A 16,405-nucleotide genomic window follows, 5' to 3' on the forward strand; every position below is an offset into this window, starting at 1 on the left:
TTCAGTTACTCACCATGATTACATTTATCATACGCTTTTGTCTCACTGGTTCCCATATTTGATCTATTTCTCTTAAAAGATACTTTTCAGTGCACTGCTTAGCAATTTTGGTGATTTATATAAAATGACGTACTTCTTACAATATAGCAGAGATGCTGAGTCGCAGATAGGCACAACAAAAAGACTGTCACAAAATAAGGCCTTTGTAAAAATAGACAGACACACACACACACACACACACACACACACACACACACACACACACACGCACATGCACGCACGCACGCACGCACGTGTCCACAGTCTCTTCAGCTTCCTGGATTTTTCATTGTTCGATGTACTTCTTACCTACATGTCAGTGCCTAAAATCTGATTTTGATATATGACAATCTCTTTTAATTGGATTCAGATATATTCTTAAGTTTTATCACACTGCCCCAGTCTCTCTCTCTCTCTCTCTCTCTCACACACACACACACACACACACACACACACACACACAAACACAAACACATCTTTCCCTGCTAATGAAGTTCGTGTGTGTGTGTGTGTGAGTGTGTGTGTGTGTGTGTGTGTGTGTGTGTGTGTGTGTGTGAGTGTGTGCACGCGCGTGCGCGTGCGCGTGTGAAGGGGGATTTTGCTTGGTAAGTACATTTTTAAGAAGAATGTCGTGGATTTATTTGATATAGCAGAATGTGATTCAGTTGTATACCTAAATATATGAGTGTCAGGGCCAGTGAATGCTGTGTGTCTGATGCTCATAGGTTGGCAATGTGTCAGTTATGCATGTACATCAAGTGATGTTTTCAGTAACAGTTTTTGCAGCATGTTTTGCTTTCTTGGTACTGAGGGCAGAATTCTAGTTATATAGGTCAAGTGGAGGTTTCAGTGCCAATTTTTGTTGCAAGTTTTGCTTTCTTAGTATCGTGGACTTCTTTCTAGCTATGTGGTCAATTGAAGTTTCCAATACGAGAATTTGTAGCGAGGTTTGGATTTTTGGTTAGACTTTTTTGATACATTTTCTTACAGATTTACTCATTAATTGGTATTATAAAGCTCGGTTTACCTAAACAGGTTAATAAAAAATGACAATACCAAATTGTGTGGGTTTTTGTGGCCTTCATGCAATGTAGATGATGTTGATTCCTGTGTATTATTTTGCTTGGGTATGTGAGTTAACACAGAAAGTCATTTGTTTTGTTTATCACTACCCAAAATCCCCTAATTCCTACGTGTTTCCTGTTACTTTCATGTTATTCTTTAAATTACTATAATCCAATTTTGTATTTGTTTTTGTTTTGTTAATTTACTGAGTTTGTCAATGTGGTGGACAGAGGTAATATGGCTAAGTATGCTATATTCGTGACTTCTTGGATCAAAGGTGACAGCCAGTAATGTCTCGACATTTCCACTGTCCACATTTATCGTAAATTTTAACGACTATAACTCTGAAAGTAAGTTTCATGAAATTAGTAATTTTTGTCCCAGGTTGCTTTATGGAAATACTGTTTTGTATGCTTATTGCTTCAGCACTTAAAGAGAATTAGTAATACTTTCAGCTTAACAAACCCAGAAATTAAAAGAGAATCAGCAGACTTATTTTAAAGTTATTTGTTGCTGTTTAGTAAAACATTGCACCCGCCACAACGGAGCCTCACTGTGAAGGCTGTTCTCAAACATGGGATGAGATAGATGGAAATTGCCTAACTATTGTCAAACAATTGGAAACTGCTTTGAATATGTGTGTTGGGAGAGCTCCCCAGAGTTTTGTACCAGAGGTAACAAAGTTACCTCCAGCACTATCCTCTCCTGTCTCCTCTACAGAAGACTATTCATCCACTCGGCTGTGGGTGACGTGTCAGTGGGAGGGCTAGGCAACATTTCCAGGGGAGACAGGAACCAGGGAGAACTCCGTGTGTTAGACCCATCTCAATAACAGACAAGTTCAAAATGCTGACTTCCCCTGAAACTACACTCAGCCAGTGAGACTCACTTTCACTGTCGGAAACCTGTTCTGTCTCAGGTCAAGAGAAGGGAAATGTGAAAGTGTACAGTCTATCACTAATTTGTAGTTCAAATGTATGGCAAATAATGGTACCTGTTAGGGAAATGTCAGCTAGGGATGTAAAGGAAGATAAGATTCACCTGCCTGGGGGGTCTCATTCAGCATACCGAAGAGGCTAGTCTGGCAGCCGTTGACAAAATGAGGCACAACCGAGAACCGGTTGTGGTGGGTGTTGGAACAAATGATGCCTGTCATCTTGGCTCCGAGGTCATACTCAAATTATCCCAAGCAGATGGCAGGAAAGGCTGAGGAGACCATCCTTGTTCAAAGGTCACGGTTTACAGCACTGACCCCAGAGCTTACTGTGGCACCACAGTTCTGAATGGAGTGGAAGGGTCGAATGACAGGCTTCAAAGGTTCTGAAACTTTCTGGAATAGCAAGATAACGTCGAGAACTGTACGGTCCCCCTAAATGGGTAAGAAATGCACTACATATCAGAGGCTGCTACCCAGGTAGCTGAATGTGTATTGAGTGCACCCAAGGGCTTTTTAGATTAGGTAACCCAATATTCACTCCAGACAATGACAGATGTAGGGGACGCAGAAGTGTCCGTATAAGATTCAAAGAAATGCCTCGTACAGGTGAGAGTCTTAAAATCCTACTGATTAATTGCAGCAGGATTCAGATGAGAGTGACTCACATAATGCTAGGTGCAGAAATCCGGTTAAAACCGGAAACTGATGGCAGTGAGATTTTTGCGAAAACTTTAAATGCATATTGAAAGAGTAGGCTAATGGTAAATGGATGTGGTGTATTTCTCATAGTAGATGAGAAGAATACAGTTTTGTAAGTGGTGGGCATGGCAGGGTACCCTGCAAAACATTATTAAATCACCTACTTCATACTGTCTGGAAGACCAGTCACGATAGAAATATATTGGATATAACAATAATAAATAAACCTGAGCTCTTTGAGGATTTACACATAGGCCGGTATCAGTGACTGAGGCAGCTGTAGTAACAATGATTAGCAAAATACAAAAAGCACCAAAATGAGTAGAAACATTCACAAATTCAGTAAACTAGATAGAGATGACGTAGTGCCATATCTCAGTAAGGAACTCAAAACATTGAGCTCTAGTGAGAATACTGCAGACAAACTGTGGCTTAGGTTTAAAAAAATAATTGCCCATAAATTTGACAGATATGTACCTAGTAGAGCAGTTCATTTTCTTAAAACATTGGGCTACGGACAGAGAGGCGCTACAAATTTGGCTGTCAAGAGAGTAATGACTACCGTCGCAGAAATTTATCGAAGGCCTGTCGAGCAACCAAAAGAAATTCAGATCGCGAGTAAAGGCTGTTGCTGGTATGTCTCCAGACACTCGTGGGCATGACAGGGACTGAGACTGAGAGTAGCAAAGCAAAAGCAGAAATGCTTAACTTGATTTTCAAATGTTCTTTTACAAAGGAAAATCTACGGGTGCTGACTCAATTTAATTCTTGCACCACTGCAAAGATAAGCAATATAGATTTTAGTGTCAGTGGTGTCGAAAAGTAACTGAAATCACTAGAACTGAACAAATCTACAGGGCCTGACGGAATCTCCATCAAATTCCATATCAGACCTGTGGCTAATTTACAATAATCTATCGCAGATCACTCAAACAAAAACCTGTGCCCTGTAGTTGGGAGAAAGCACAGGACACACACTTCCACAAGAAGGATGGCAGAAGTGATCTACAAAACTACCATCCAATATATTTAGCATCCATCTGCTGTACAATCTTAGAATATATTCTGAGTACAAATGTAATGCTGTATGTTGAACAGAATGACCTCCTCCATCCCAACCAGCACGGATTTTGAAATCATTGATCGTGTGGATCCCAACTCATACTTTTCTCACAGGAAATCTTAAAAGCCACAGATCGAGACAGTCACGGAGATGCAACATTTCTCAATTTCCGAAAAGCGTCTGACTCAGTACCGTAGCTATCCTTATTACTGAAAGGATCATTCTATGGGCTGTGAAGTGAAAGTTGTGAGCAGGCTGAGGAATTCTCGGGAGGGAGGACACAGTGTGCTATCTTGATGGAGAGTCACTGTCAGGTGTTGCAGTAACTCAGGGTGTGCCCCACAGAAGTGTGTCCAGACACTTCTGTTCATGTTGTATATTAATGACCTTGAAGACAATATTAACTGTAATCTCAGACTTTTTGCAAGTGATGCAGTTATCTATAATGAAATACTATCTGAAAGAAGCTGCATAAATAATCAGTAAGCTCTTGACAAAATTTCAAAGTGGCACAAAGATTGGCAACTTGCTCTAAATGTTCAGAAATGTAAAATAGTGGACTTTGAAAAATAGAAAAAAATGTAATATCCTATGACGAAAATATCAATGAGTCACTGTTGGAATCGGCCAAATCATACAAATACCTGGGTGTAACACTTTATAGGGATACGAAATTGAATGATCACATAGGCTCAGTAATGAGTAAAGAAAGCAGGCAGTAGAGTTCAGTTTATTGGTAGATTACTGGGGAAGTGCAATCAGTCTATAAAGGAGATTGCTTACAAATCATTCGTGTGACCTATTCTAGAATATCGCTCAAGTGTGTGGGACCTGTACTACGTAGGATTAACACGAGACGCTGAACGTATATGGAGAAGGGCAGAATGAATGGTCACAGGTTTGTTTGAGCCGTAGCAAGAGACTGTCACAGAGATGTTGAAAGAAGTGAACTGACAGGCTCTTGAAGTGAGACATAAACCATACCAGGAAAGTCTACTGAAGTTCTAAGAACTGGCTTTAAATGCTGACTCTAAGAATATACTACAATGCCTTACATATCACTCACACAGGAAGATTTTCACTGTACAGCGGAGTGTGCGCTGATATGAAGCTTCCTGGCAGATTAAAACGGTGTGCCGGACCGAGACTCAAACTCGGGACCTTTGCCTTTTGCAGCCAAATGCTCTACCAACTGAGCTACCCAAGCACGACTCACGCCCCGTCCTCACAGCTTTACTTCTGCCACTACCTTGTCTCCTACCTTCCAAACTTTACAGAAGCTCTCCTGCAAACCATGCAGAACTAGCATGGAGTGTGTGCTGATATGAGACTTCCTGGCAGATTACAATGGTGTGCTGGACCAAGACTCGAACTCGGGACCTTTGCCTTTCGCAGGCAAATGCTCTACCAACTGAGCTACCCAAGCACGACTCACGCCCTGTCCTCACAGCTTTACTTCTGCCAATACCTCGTCTCCTACCTTCCAAACTTTACAGAAGCTCTCCGCTGCAGAGTGAAAATCTCATTCCGGAAACATCCCCCAGGCTGTGGTTAAGCCATGTCTCCGTAATATCCTTTCTTTCAGGAGTGCTAGTTCTGCATGGTTCCAGGAGAGCTTCTGTAAAGTTTGGAAGGTAGGAGATGAGGTACTGGCAGAAGTAAAGCTGTGAGGATGGGGCGTGAGTCGTGCTTGGGTAGCTCAGTTGGTAGAGCACTTGCCTGCGAAAGGCAAAGGTCCCGAGTTTGAGTCTCGGTCTGGCACACCATTTTAACCTGCCAGGAAGTTGCAAGATCAGAATAATTACAGCATGCACAGAGGCATTAACAATCATTCTTTCTGCACTCTGTACAAGAGTGGAACAGGAAGAAACCCTAATAACAGGTACAGTGGGAGGTACCCTCTGCCAAGCACCTCACAGTGATTAGTGAAATCTTGATTAGATGTAGATGTAGATGTACGTTAGGGATGCTAAAAGTGCTGGGCACTATCTGGATTCTGACTGCCTCTGAACTGAGAATTTAAATTCAAAACAGTTGTGTGTGCGTGCGCAAACTACTGCAAGACCGCCTTACATTGATTTCGAGTCTGGACAATGGCTAGATTGCAGAGATGAAATTAGCTTCCACACTGCCACAAAGAGGAGAGGGACAGATATAGAAGAGATAAAAGGTTTCACACTTTATGCAACACCATCCATAACTTATCAAGCACCTCTCGTCGAGCTTGTAGTCGACACTGGAATGTATGTGCCAGCCAGCTAACTAATGGGCTGCTTCAAGTACAGACTACACAAACCTGCAAAGCTCAGATCCAGCAAAAATGTCTATTGGCACAGCTTTACTTTTCTTAGTAGATATGACACAGATGATGAGGTAAGCTCTGTTGCCTCATCTCTGAGACAACTACATGCTCTCATTAATACAAGGGTTGCCTAGAAAATAATGCAAAGCATTTTATTTTTTCAGCCAGAAACAATGCTACAAATGCAAAACATTACATACGTATTATTTGAAGTCTCCTGAGAGAGTGTGCCAAGTTTCAGTCACTTCCGACGGATAGCGTAGCTTCGGGACAGTTTCAGAATGGCGTCTGTAGGTGACAGACGTTACGAGTGATGTGCCGTCATCGAATGACTCGCTGCAGGAAAAGAAATTGTGGGGAATACTCAAAAACGATTGTCCAGAGTTTAAGGAGTACCTGCTGTTGACAGAAGTACAGTCAGTTGTTGGGCACTGAGGGTGAAGTGACACGAAGGCAGTTCGGCAGAGCTCCACGATTTTCAGCGGTCGGGGAGACCGTTGACAGCTCTCGCACCTGACCTAGCCCCCTCGCACTTCCACTTGTTTGGGCCATTAAAGGATGCAATTCGTGGAAGACATTTTGAGGGCAATGAGGAGACGATTCAGACAGTGAAGCACTGGCTCTGGCCCCAGAACAAGGATCGGTACCGACAGGGCACACACGCCCTCGTCTCGTGCCGGAGGAAGGCTGTAGAACAGGATGGAGATTACATAGAAAAATAGGGTGTGTAGATTAAGGAAAGGCAAACCTATGTTTCTAGCATTTGTAGACTTACAGAAAGCTTTTGACAATGTTGACTGGAATACTCTCTTTCAAATTCTGAAGGTGGCAGGGGTAAAATGTAGGGAGTGAAAGGCTATTTACAATTTGTATAGAAACCAAATGGCAGTTATAAGAGTTGAGGGGCGTGAAAGGGAAGCAGTGGTTGGGAAGGGAGTGAGACAGGGTTGTAGCCTCTCCCCAATGTTATTCAATCTGTATATTGAGCAAGCAGTGAAGGAAACAAAAGAAAAATTCGGAGTAGGTATTAAAATCCATGGAGAAGAAATAAAACGTTTGAGGTTCGCCGATGACATTGTAATTCTGTGAGAGACAGCAAAGGACTTGGAAGAGCAGTTGAATGGAATGGACAGTGTCTTGAAAGGAGGATATAAGATGAACATCAACAAAAGTAAAACGAGGATAATGGAATGTAGTTGAATTAAGTTGTGTGATGCTGAGGGAATTAGATTAGGAACTGAGACACTTAAAGTAGTAAAGGAGTTTTGGTATTTGGGGAGCAAAATAACTGATGATGGTTGAAGTACAGGGGATATAAAATGTAGACTGGCAATGGTAAGGAAAGCATTTCTCAAGAAGAGAAATTTTTTAACATCGAGTATAGATTTAAGTGTCAGGAAGTCGTTTCTGAAAGTATTCGTATGGAGTGTAGCCATGTATAGAAGTGAAACATGGATGATAACTAGTTTGGACAAGAAGAGAATAGAAGCTTTTGAAATGTGGTGCTACAGAAGAATGCTGAAGATTAGATGGGTAGATCACATAACTGATGAGGAGGTATTGAATAGGATTGGGGAGAAGAGAAATTTGTGGCACAACTTGACCAGAAGAAGGGATCGGTTGGTAGGACATGTTCTGAGGCATCAAGGGATCACCAATTTAGTATTGGAGGGAAGCGTGGAGGGTAAAAATCGTAGAGGGAGACCAAGAGATGAATACACTAAGCAGATTCAGAAGGATGTAGGCTGCAGTAGGTACTGGGAGATGAACAAGCTCGCACAGGATAGAGTAGCATGGAGAGCTGCATCAAACCAGTCTCAGGACTGAAGACCACAACAACAGCAACAGATGAAACACCATTATTGTGTGTGTGTAATTCTCATTACGTTCAATAAAGAGTTGTTGAAGAAAAAAAAATGTGGTGCATTACTTTCTGGGCAACCCTCGTAAGTCGACGTGGGAGGAATCGTGCAATAGAAGGCAGGACCCGACCTAAAAATAGTACAAATCAATGCAGTCCAACCAGTTTTATTCCAAATACCTTAGTATGGGGGTATGCTGGAATGGTAGAGTGGTGATTCTGAAGCTTAACGATGTTGCTTACTTAGCCTCATAATTGTGTGACACACTACTGATCCTCGTGTTAGCACATTGACGAGATATCTCTGAGGAAGACGGAGGTGAAAAATTGGCTCAGTCAGTCACCCAACACTCCCTATTCCAGTGCTGTCACCCTATCAGGGGCCAGGCCTTCTGTGAAAGCAGCCACGCCATTTACCAGCTCTGTTGCAACCGCTCCACAGCTTTTCATATCAGTACGACTACCAGCCAGCTGTCCACCGGGAGGAACGGCCACTGCCAAACTGTGGCCGAGAGCGAAGTGGACCGCCCTGGGGCATGGCGTGCAGCTGAACATAATTTGCTCGATTTCGACGCCTGCATCGTTACCCGGGGCATCTGGGTCCTCCCATTCACTACCAGCCTCTCCGAACTGTGCTCCTGTAACTATCCCAAACTCAACCTACAGTAACATACTGTTCCTGCACTCTGTATCCGACAGTTTCCACTCCCCTACATTCTGTTATCTCCTCTCCATTCCCATCTCCCACCTTCCTTGTTTGCTATTCTCTGCCATTACACCTGCCCACATTTCCTCGCTCCTCTCCTCGTTTGCTCCTTGTTTTCCCTACCTACCTGTCCCACGACCTCCTAACGCCGCACTCGTCAGCATTCGAGTCCCCACTCACTCCGCTAGGCAGTGTTTGTCTCTCTCTGCACTCATACACTACCGCCCCTTCCCCTTCCTTGCCCGTCCAGATTGTCGCTTGTATCCCACATCGCAGTCGCATTCCGGCCCGAGAAACTGAAGTCGGTGGTCGTGTCTGCGTGAGGTATGCTTTCTTGTACTGATGATGGCTGTGGCTGAAAGCTTTATATAAATGTCTTTAAATTGTGCTCGTCTGTAACTAAATATGTCTTCTTTATGGTAAGTAGCAATCTGTCTTTTCCTACATTGTCGATATTCCTACCCGGAGTTTCCATTACAACAAATCTTCTCGAGAGAGAAAAGCTCGTATCCAAAAATCGATAGGGATCTAGATATCACCATTCCGGTGAAACTCGGCTCGTCCTCTTCTCACACGATGTCCTGCAAACTGTAAATCGAGGGCAACAGGCAGACTGCAAATTCCTAGATCTGCAGGAAGCATTCAACACGGTGCCAAACAGCAGACCGTTAATGAAGGTTCGAGCTCGTAGAATAGGTTCTCAGATAAGTAAGCGTCTCTAAGAGTGTTTACGTAATAGAAAAGTTAGTTAGTTCATTTCGTGTTCCACGGATCATTTTTGCATGATAAATCGTAATCGTCAAACGAGTCTTATTTGATGTTCGCAGTGCAAATTAATTTGTAAATATGGCTATATGCTGAACATTTATAAGTTTTTTTTATTATGTATTAAATATGCAGATGTGAGTTAGTAATTCTTACCCACAACATTTTACATGTTACAATAATGGAAATTCTTGTACAGAACAGGAGTTGTCAAGTAGAAAGTTTTTTAATTTGTTTTCAAATTTTACTTGGCTGCCTGTCAGACATTTTATGTCCTTGTGTAAGTGATCAAAAATGTTAGTTACAGCACTGTGCACCCCTTTTTGTGCAAAAGACAACCTTAATGTGGAGTGATGAATGTCATTTCTCCTTCTCCTATTGTAATTTTGTACATCATTGCTCCTTTCGAACTGTAGTGGATTATTTACAACAAACTTCATGAGGGGATAAATACACTGGGAAGCAGTAGTCAGAACTCCTTAAACAGATGTCTACAAGTTGATCACAGGTGAGCAACACATATTATTCTTACAGCCCTTTTTGAGTTATGAAGACTTTCTTTTTTAAAGATGAGTTATCCCAGAAAATTATTTCATATGATGTTATAGAATTAAAATATACAAAATGTCAGCTTACTGTTTTGTCTTTCCGTGGGATTTTCAATGTTTCTAAGCGCAAATGTGGGTGAACTAAGTTGTTTCAGGAATTCCAAAATTTGTTTTTTCCAATTTAAATCCTCATCAATGAGGACAGTGAATGTTCCTCACAGAGAAAGTAACCATCAGGATTTCCCCAGGGAAGTGTGCTAGGACCACTCTTGTCCTCTGTACATCTATATACACAAATGACCAGACAGATAGGGTGAACAGCAACAATTTTCTGACAATCTCAGTCGGTCCGTTGCAATTAGGGGACATCGGCTAGTATGTACTTTTCAATGTCAATAAACCTTACCGACAGCTGTACACTTTAAGATATTTTATTTTATTTTATTTTGAAAGCAACCAGTTTCGGCAATTCGTGTTTGTGTTGCCATCTTCAGGCCCCGTACGCTATACAATAAGTTCTGCACGGTTAACAGAAGAGTTTCTGTGAAGTCTGGAAGGTAGGAGACGAGATAATGGCAGAACTGAGGCTGTGAGGATGGCTCATGAGTCGTGCTCGGGTAGCTCAGATGGTAGAGCACTTGCCCGAGTTTGTGTCTCTGTCTGGCACACAGTTTTAATCTGCCAGGAAGTTTCATACAATAAGTTCATTGACACTGAAAATTTTCTGATGCTGTAGTTTATGGAAAGTGTCATCTTTGAGTGATTGTAGGAAGATTCAGGACGTCTTAGACAGAGTTTCTATTTTATGAGATGGATGGCAGCTTGCTCTAAATGTGGGGAAATGTAAGTTAATAAAAATGACTACGAAAAACAATTCTGTAATGTCTGAATACAGTATTAGTGGTGTGTGGCCTGACAGAACATCTAGGCATAATGTAGCAAAGTGATAGGAAATGGAATGAGTGTGTAAAGAGAAGGCAAGTGGTTGACTTTAGTTTTTTGGGAGAATTTTATGGAAATGTAGCTTAGCTATAAAGAAGTCTGCAAATAGAATACTTGTGTTTTGAATGCTGCTCAAGTGTTTGGAATCCATACCAGATTGGATTAAAGGAATACATGCAATTATTTCAGATTTGAAATCTGTTACAGGTTTGATCAACGCGTATTGCAGAAATACTCTGAGAACTGAAATCCGAATGCCTGTAGGGAAGAAAATATCATTTTTGTGAAGCACTATTGAGAATATTTAGATAACTGGCATTTGTGACAGACCGCAGAACGATTCTACAGCAAGCGACATACGTATCACATAATGACCACAAAGGTAAGGTAAGAGAAATCGGCACTGGTACAGAGGAGAACAGATAGCCACTTTTCAGCTTGCTCCATTTACAAGTGTAGCAGGAAAGATAGTGACTAGAGGTGGTAAAAGGTATCCTCCGCCACGCACCGTACACTGGCTCGTGGAGTATTTTACGTCTGTGTGAATTTAGGTGACATACCAGAACGCGGAGAAAGATACCGACAGACTCACCTCTTCCCCGCCATGGTCCAGCGCACGGTGGCAGAAGTGAGTGTGTCGCTCTTGGCCTTCACAAAGTACTCGACGTCCTCCAGTGGGTGGTAGTCACAGCTGAGGTTTATCTCCCGCAACTTCGAGCAGGTGTCTGCCAGGAAGCGCAGCACCACGGGCCCCACACCTCTTCGATTCTCGAACACTTCCAGGCTCTGCAAGTGTTCCAGGCGCGACACCAACTCCACGTACTGTCGGTCGGCCAGTAAGTTGTTGGCGATTATCAGCTTCTCTATCTTCGGACACTTCTCAAATATGTACTTCAGGAGCTGCAGGGAGAACAAATTGCAGTGTATTTGTTAGTACATCAGTATTTTCCATAGATTACATCTCATTATGGGATGTAACTATTCATTTACTATTGTCATATTTCATACACTGAAACCAACCTTCTCAATACCAGTATTGCTATTAATATTCTCTACGAATTTATACAGCTGCATTCTCGTTAATGTGAAAATGAGTGTAAGAACACCATCTACATCCACACTCAGCAAACTGCAGTGAAGTTGGAGCGTGCCGGGACATGTATCATGTATTTGTGCCACTTAAAGTTCATGTCACAACTGGATGAACCGGTTTTGAAACATTTCCTCACCCAGTAGATAGTGCGCAGTGTTCTCGACCTACCTTGCTTTGCTTATTCAATATTGTCTTCCCGGTAGCTGCGTCTGTCTCACCTAAATCACACTGAAATTAAGAAGCCAGGATCCTAGGTTAAGTTTTCCAAAATCAAAAGTCAAGATCGTATTCACTGTTGAACATTTATGTCAACCACAGTGTGATTTATTTGTTATCACTCGCACACACAATATTCATGTGACCAGGCCTCTTACACTTAATCGTCAAGTTAATATATCATACTTTATAATTTCCCAGGGTTAAAATGATCCTTTCTAATTGGTTTTGAAGTTAACTATAGGGTTTTATTACTTAAATAACATGAGTGAGCTGTATCAATTTAAATACAGGGAACTAACTTATGCATCCGCCGTGGGAATTCCTGACTTATAACCATGGCACCTCTTGAACAATAATTTTTACATATTCAAATTTACTTAATTCTTAATTAATGCACTTACAAAGTTGAGACTGGAGTCATTTTACGAAGAAAATATAGGTAGCAAAAGTATCAAAACAGATCTCGGAATTATACAGTAGTTTGGTCCCAATTGGCACTTAAAGTCATACAGGCTGCAGATTTCAAGTCTTAATATCTATTTAATTAATAGACTTTAGGTTAATTTAAACACTTTGCTGGAATCAGTAAAATTTAGGCTTTCTTTTGGATGCAGTCTTCTAGCTGAATTCAATCTATTAGCTCACTCGAATTTTATTTAATATGTATTGCACAATATATGTCATTGTTCATAACTGTTAATATGATGCATTTCCAATAAAACTAATTAGCTCATTACTTTCAGAATGGACATTAGAATGTACTGAAATAATAGATTTTACAAGGGGAATTTTATTTAAACTGTTTCTGAATTCTGTACGATGAGGCTGAACGTCACAGAATCTGTAGTCGGAATCTGAGTAGTGAAAATGAAAAAAAATACAAGTTCATTGCTTAACTAAGTTACTAAAGCAGTGTAAAACCAAAACAGGATATCAGTGGGCAACCTTGCTTCATTACAAAGTGAGTGGAAGAGGGGATGACCCACTGTGTCATCTATTAGGGTTTGTTTCCATTCCATTCGTGTACGGAGCACAGGAAGAATGATTGTTTGAATGCCCCTCTGAATGCTGTAAATAACCTACTCTTGTTCTCACAATCCTTATGTGAGCAATATATATAAGGGGATGTAGTATATTTATAGAATTATGTTCTTGAAGCTTTTAACAGGCTTTCTCAAGATATATGTAAACTATACGAGTTGGTCGACGTTCAGAAGCAGTCGGAAATTACCACGACTACTGACAAACGATTGACAGCTGCTGCGAATTGGTGTGTCGGAAGAACTCCCGAGAGTCGTGTACCTGTGATACCTCTACCAGAGGTACCTCTTCTCCTGTGGATCCTGCCTCCTCTGCAGAAAGTACAGGATCTGTCATTACCTGTCCAACTGACTTTGCGTGGCTTGTACAGGGCGGATGGTGACCGAGGAGGATTCAGACTGTCGTACCGATCCCCCTAACCGACAAGTTCGAAGTGCCGTCTTTCACTGAAACTGAGCCAGTGGGACCCACTACACCTGTTGTGGGGAAACCTGTTTTGTCCAGTGTCGAGAGGAAGCAAACGCAAAAGGGTAGGGGTCAATTAATCGTCAGCACTTTGAATGTACGGTGAATGGTGGTACCCCTCAGGGAAATGGCAGCAAGGGACGGGAAAGAACATCAGGTGCACTCAGTGCCTGAGGGGGGGGGGGGGGGGGGGCGGGCTCATTCGACAGGGAGGGCAAAATGCTTATGCAGGGATGGCTAGAGGTCAACTGTAAAGATGAGCGCAGATGGAAAACCAGCCCTAAGCAAAGAAGGAAATGCAGAAAGGTGGAAGGAGTATATTGAGGGTCTATACAAGGGTAATGTACTTGAGGGTAATATTATGGAAATGCAAGATGACGTAGATGAAAACGAAATGGGAGATATGATACGGCTGAAGAATTTGACAGAGCATTGAAAGACCTAAGTCAAAACAAGGCCTGGGAAGTAGACAACACTCCACAACACTCAGCCATGTGAGAGCCTGTCATGGCAAAACTCTTCCATCTGGTGAGAAAGATGTACGAGACAGGTGAAATACCCTTAGACTTCAAGAAGAATACAATAATTTCAATCCCAAAGAAAGCAGGTGTTGATAGATGTGAAAATTACCAAACTATCGGTTTAATACGTCACGGTTGCAAAATACTAACACGAATTTTTTGCAGACGAATGGAAGAACTGGTAGAAGCCGAGTCACCGAAGATCAATTTGGATTCTGTAGAAATGTTGAAAAATGTGAGGCAATACTGGCCCTACAACTTGGAAGATGGGTTAAGGAAAGGCAAACCTATGTTTCTAGCATTTGTAAACTCAGAAAAAGCTTTTGACAATGTTGACTGGAATAATCTTGTTCAAATACTGAAGGTAGCAGGTGTTATTTACATGGAGCGAAAAACTATTTACAACTTGTACAGAAACCAGATTGCAATTATAAGAGTCAAAGGGCATGAAAGGGAAGCAGCAGTTGAGAAGGGAGTGAGACAGGGTTGTAGCCTATCCCTGATATTATTCAATCTGTATATTGAGCAAGCAGTAAAGGAAACAAAAGAAAATTTGGAGAAAGAATTAAAATTTATGGAGAAGAAATAAAACCTTTGAGGTTTGCCGATGACATTGTAATTCTCTCAAAGACAGCAAAGGACCTGGAAGAGCAGCTGAACAGAATGGACAATGTCTTGAAAGAAGGAAATGAGATTAATGTTGTAAGGGATCTGTGATCCCATGAACACAGATACTAGTATCTGACGCCCAGGTCAATAGTAGACAGGAGTCGATTGTCGAGCGCTGCAGGAGGCAGTGAGAGGAGTGTCAAGTGAGCGGCAGTACTGAGAAGATGGGCAAGAAGGGTGGTCGAGCCGAGTATGGTGTCAATGGCGGATGTGCCGAATGAGGAGTAAATTGTAAATTCACGGAAGTGTAACAAATGAGCGCATCCCCATTATCGTTGTGGGGTTGACCCTCATCAATACCGATTTGTGAGTGATATAAAACCGAAAGTGACAAGTGCCGAATTTTGTGTTTCGCATGAACCGCGTCTGCCAGTAACGACCGTCGATTGCAGTGAGGATTGTTGTGAATGTTAACCATCATCATTGTGTGTGACAAAGTACTTAAAAATCAGCAACCAATAACAGATATAACCGTAATTAAGCGTGTAAGGCGAAGGTAGCCACTGCCTCAGAATTTGCACGCAGGTTGCAGGCTGAGCTGTCTATTTGTAGCATCGTACCCAGGGTTGATCGTGGTCCTCCGATTTGGAGCAGAGTGGAAGATCTAAACCAGAGGCTCAGACGACTCTGTGGCAGTATCGGATGCAAATTTCACGACCTCCGCTATCGGGTGCACAATTTTAAGGTTCCTATTAATAGGTCAGGCGTGCACTAAAGTGCGCGTCATTTACGACGGCGGGCAAGTTTAGGTTCTTTCTGCGCATCTGACGTCACAAAACACAGTCAGCCGATGAACAGAGAACGACGTTGCCAGAACTTGACTGCAGTGCAGAGCACGGACGAGTGTCTTAAGTTTTAGAAACGTTCAGTCATATATAAAGTAATCGAACAAAAGCAAAGTCTTGATAGCAGACTTTTTTTTATAGAAAGTTTGGAAAAAGCATTCTTTATACCAACTGCTTCATATTCTATTAATTAATTAAGCCAAACAAGCAATAAGCCTCCTAATTCAGGTGATAGCAAGGAAAGGTGTTTGTATCATTCTCACGAACCGCTTTTTTGCAATAAAGAAAAGCGGTAATTGTTTATTTCCTATTGTACTTCGATGAAACGTGAGCAATTCGTAGTCATACCAACAGTGTTTGTCGGTATTTTGCTTGATATTTTAGAGTACTCCAGGACTTTTGTTAAACGGAATGCGGGGAGCACGTCTCTTAGCAGCGAAAGGGTTAGTGCGGCCGTGGTGGCTTTACTTCATAAACTGCGCGCTCCCGCCTAAACATAAGTTGGCGCTGCTTCTCTTGGCGTGTACGTCGTTTGCAACTGGCAACGCAGCAATCTCCCGCATCTGGGCGGGCATGCGCAAGCCGCCAAGATAAAAGAATTGAACTATAAATGCAGGATGCGGCTACTAGAGTAGTGGAGTATGTGTGGTGTGCACACGGAGCTGTTTCAGGTTAGAGAACTCCT

General features: G+C 42.0%; 1 protein-coding gene across 1 annotated transcript in view; it reads right to left on the reverse strand.

Annotated features, from left to right (window-relative positions):
• LOC124742185 (F-box/LRR-repeat protein fbxl-1-like) overlaps nt 1-16,405 on the reverse strand; it is a 91,286-nt gene that overhangs the window by 39,577 nt on the left and 35,304 nt on the right. The window contains exon 3 of the mRNA XM_047248766.1: nt 11,520-11,827. Within this exon, the coding sequence (XP_047104722.1) occupies nt 11,520-11,827 (308 nt within the window). The remainder of the gene's footprint in view (nt 1-11,519; nt 11,828-16,405) is intronic.

The sequence above is a fragment of the Schistocerca piceifrons genome, unplaced genomic scaffold (genome assembly GCF_021461385.2).
Source record: "Schistocerca piceifrons isolate TAMUIC-IGC-003096 unplaced genomic scaffold, iqSchPice1.1 HiC_scaffold_2171, whole genome shotgun sequence".
Lineage (NCBI taxonomy): Eukaryota > Metazoa > Arthropoda > Insecta > Orthoptera > Acrididae > Schistocerca > Schistocerca piceifrons.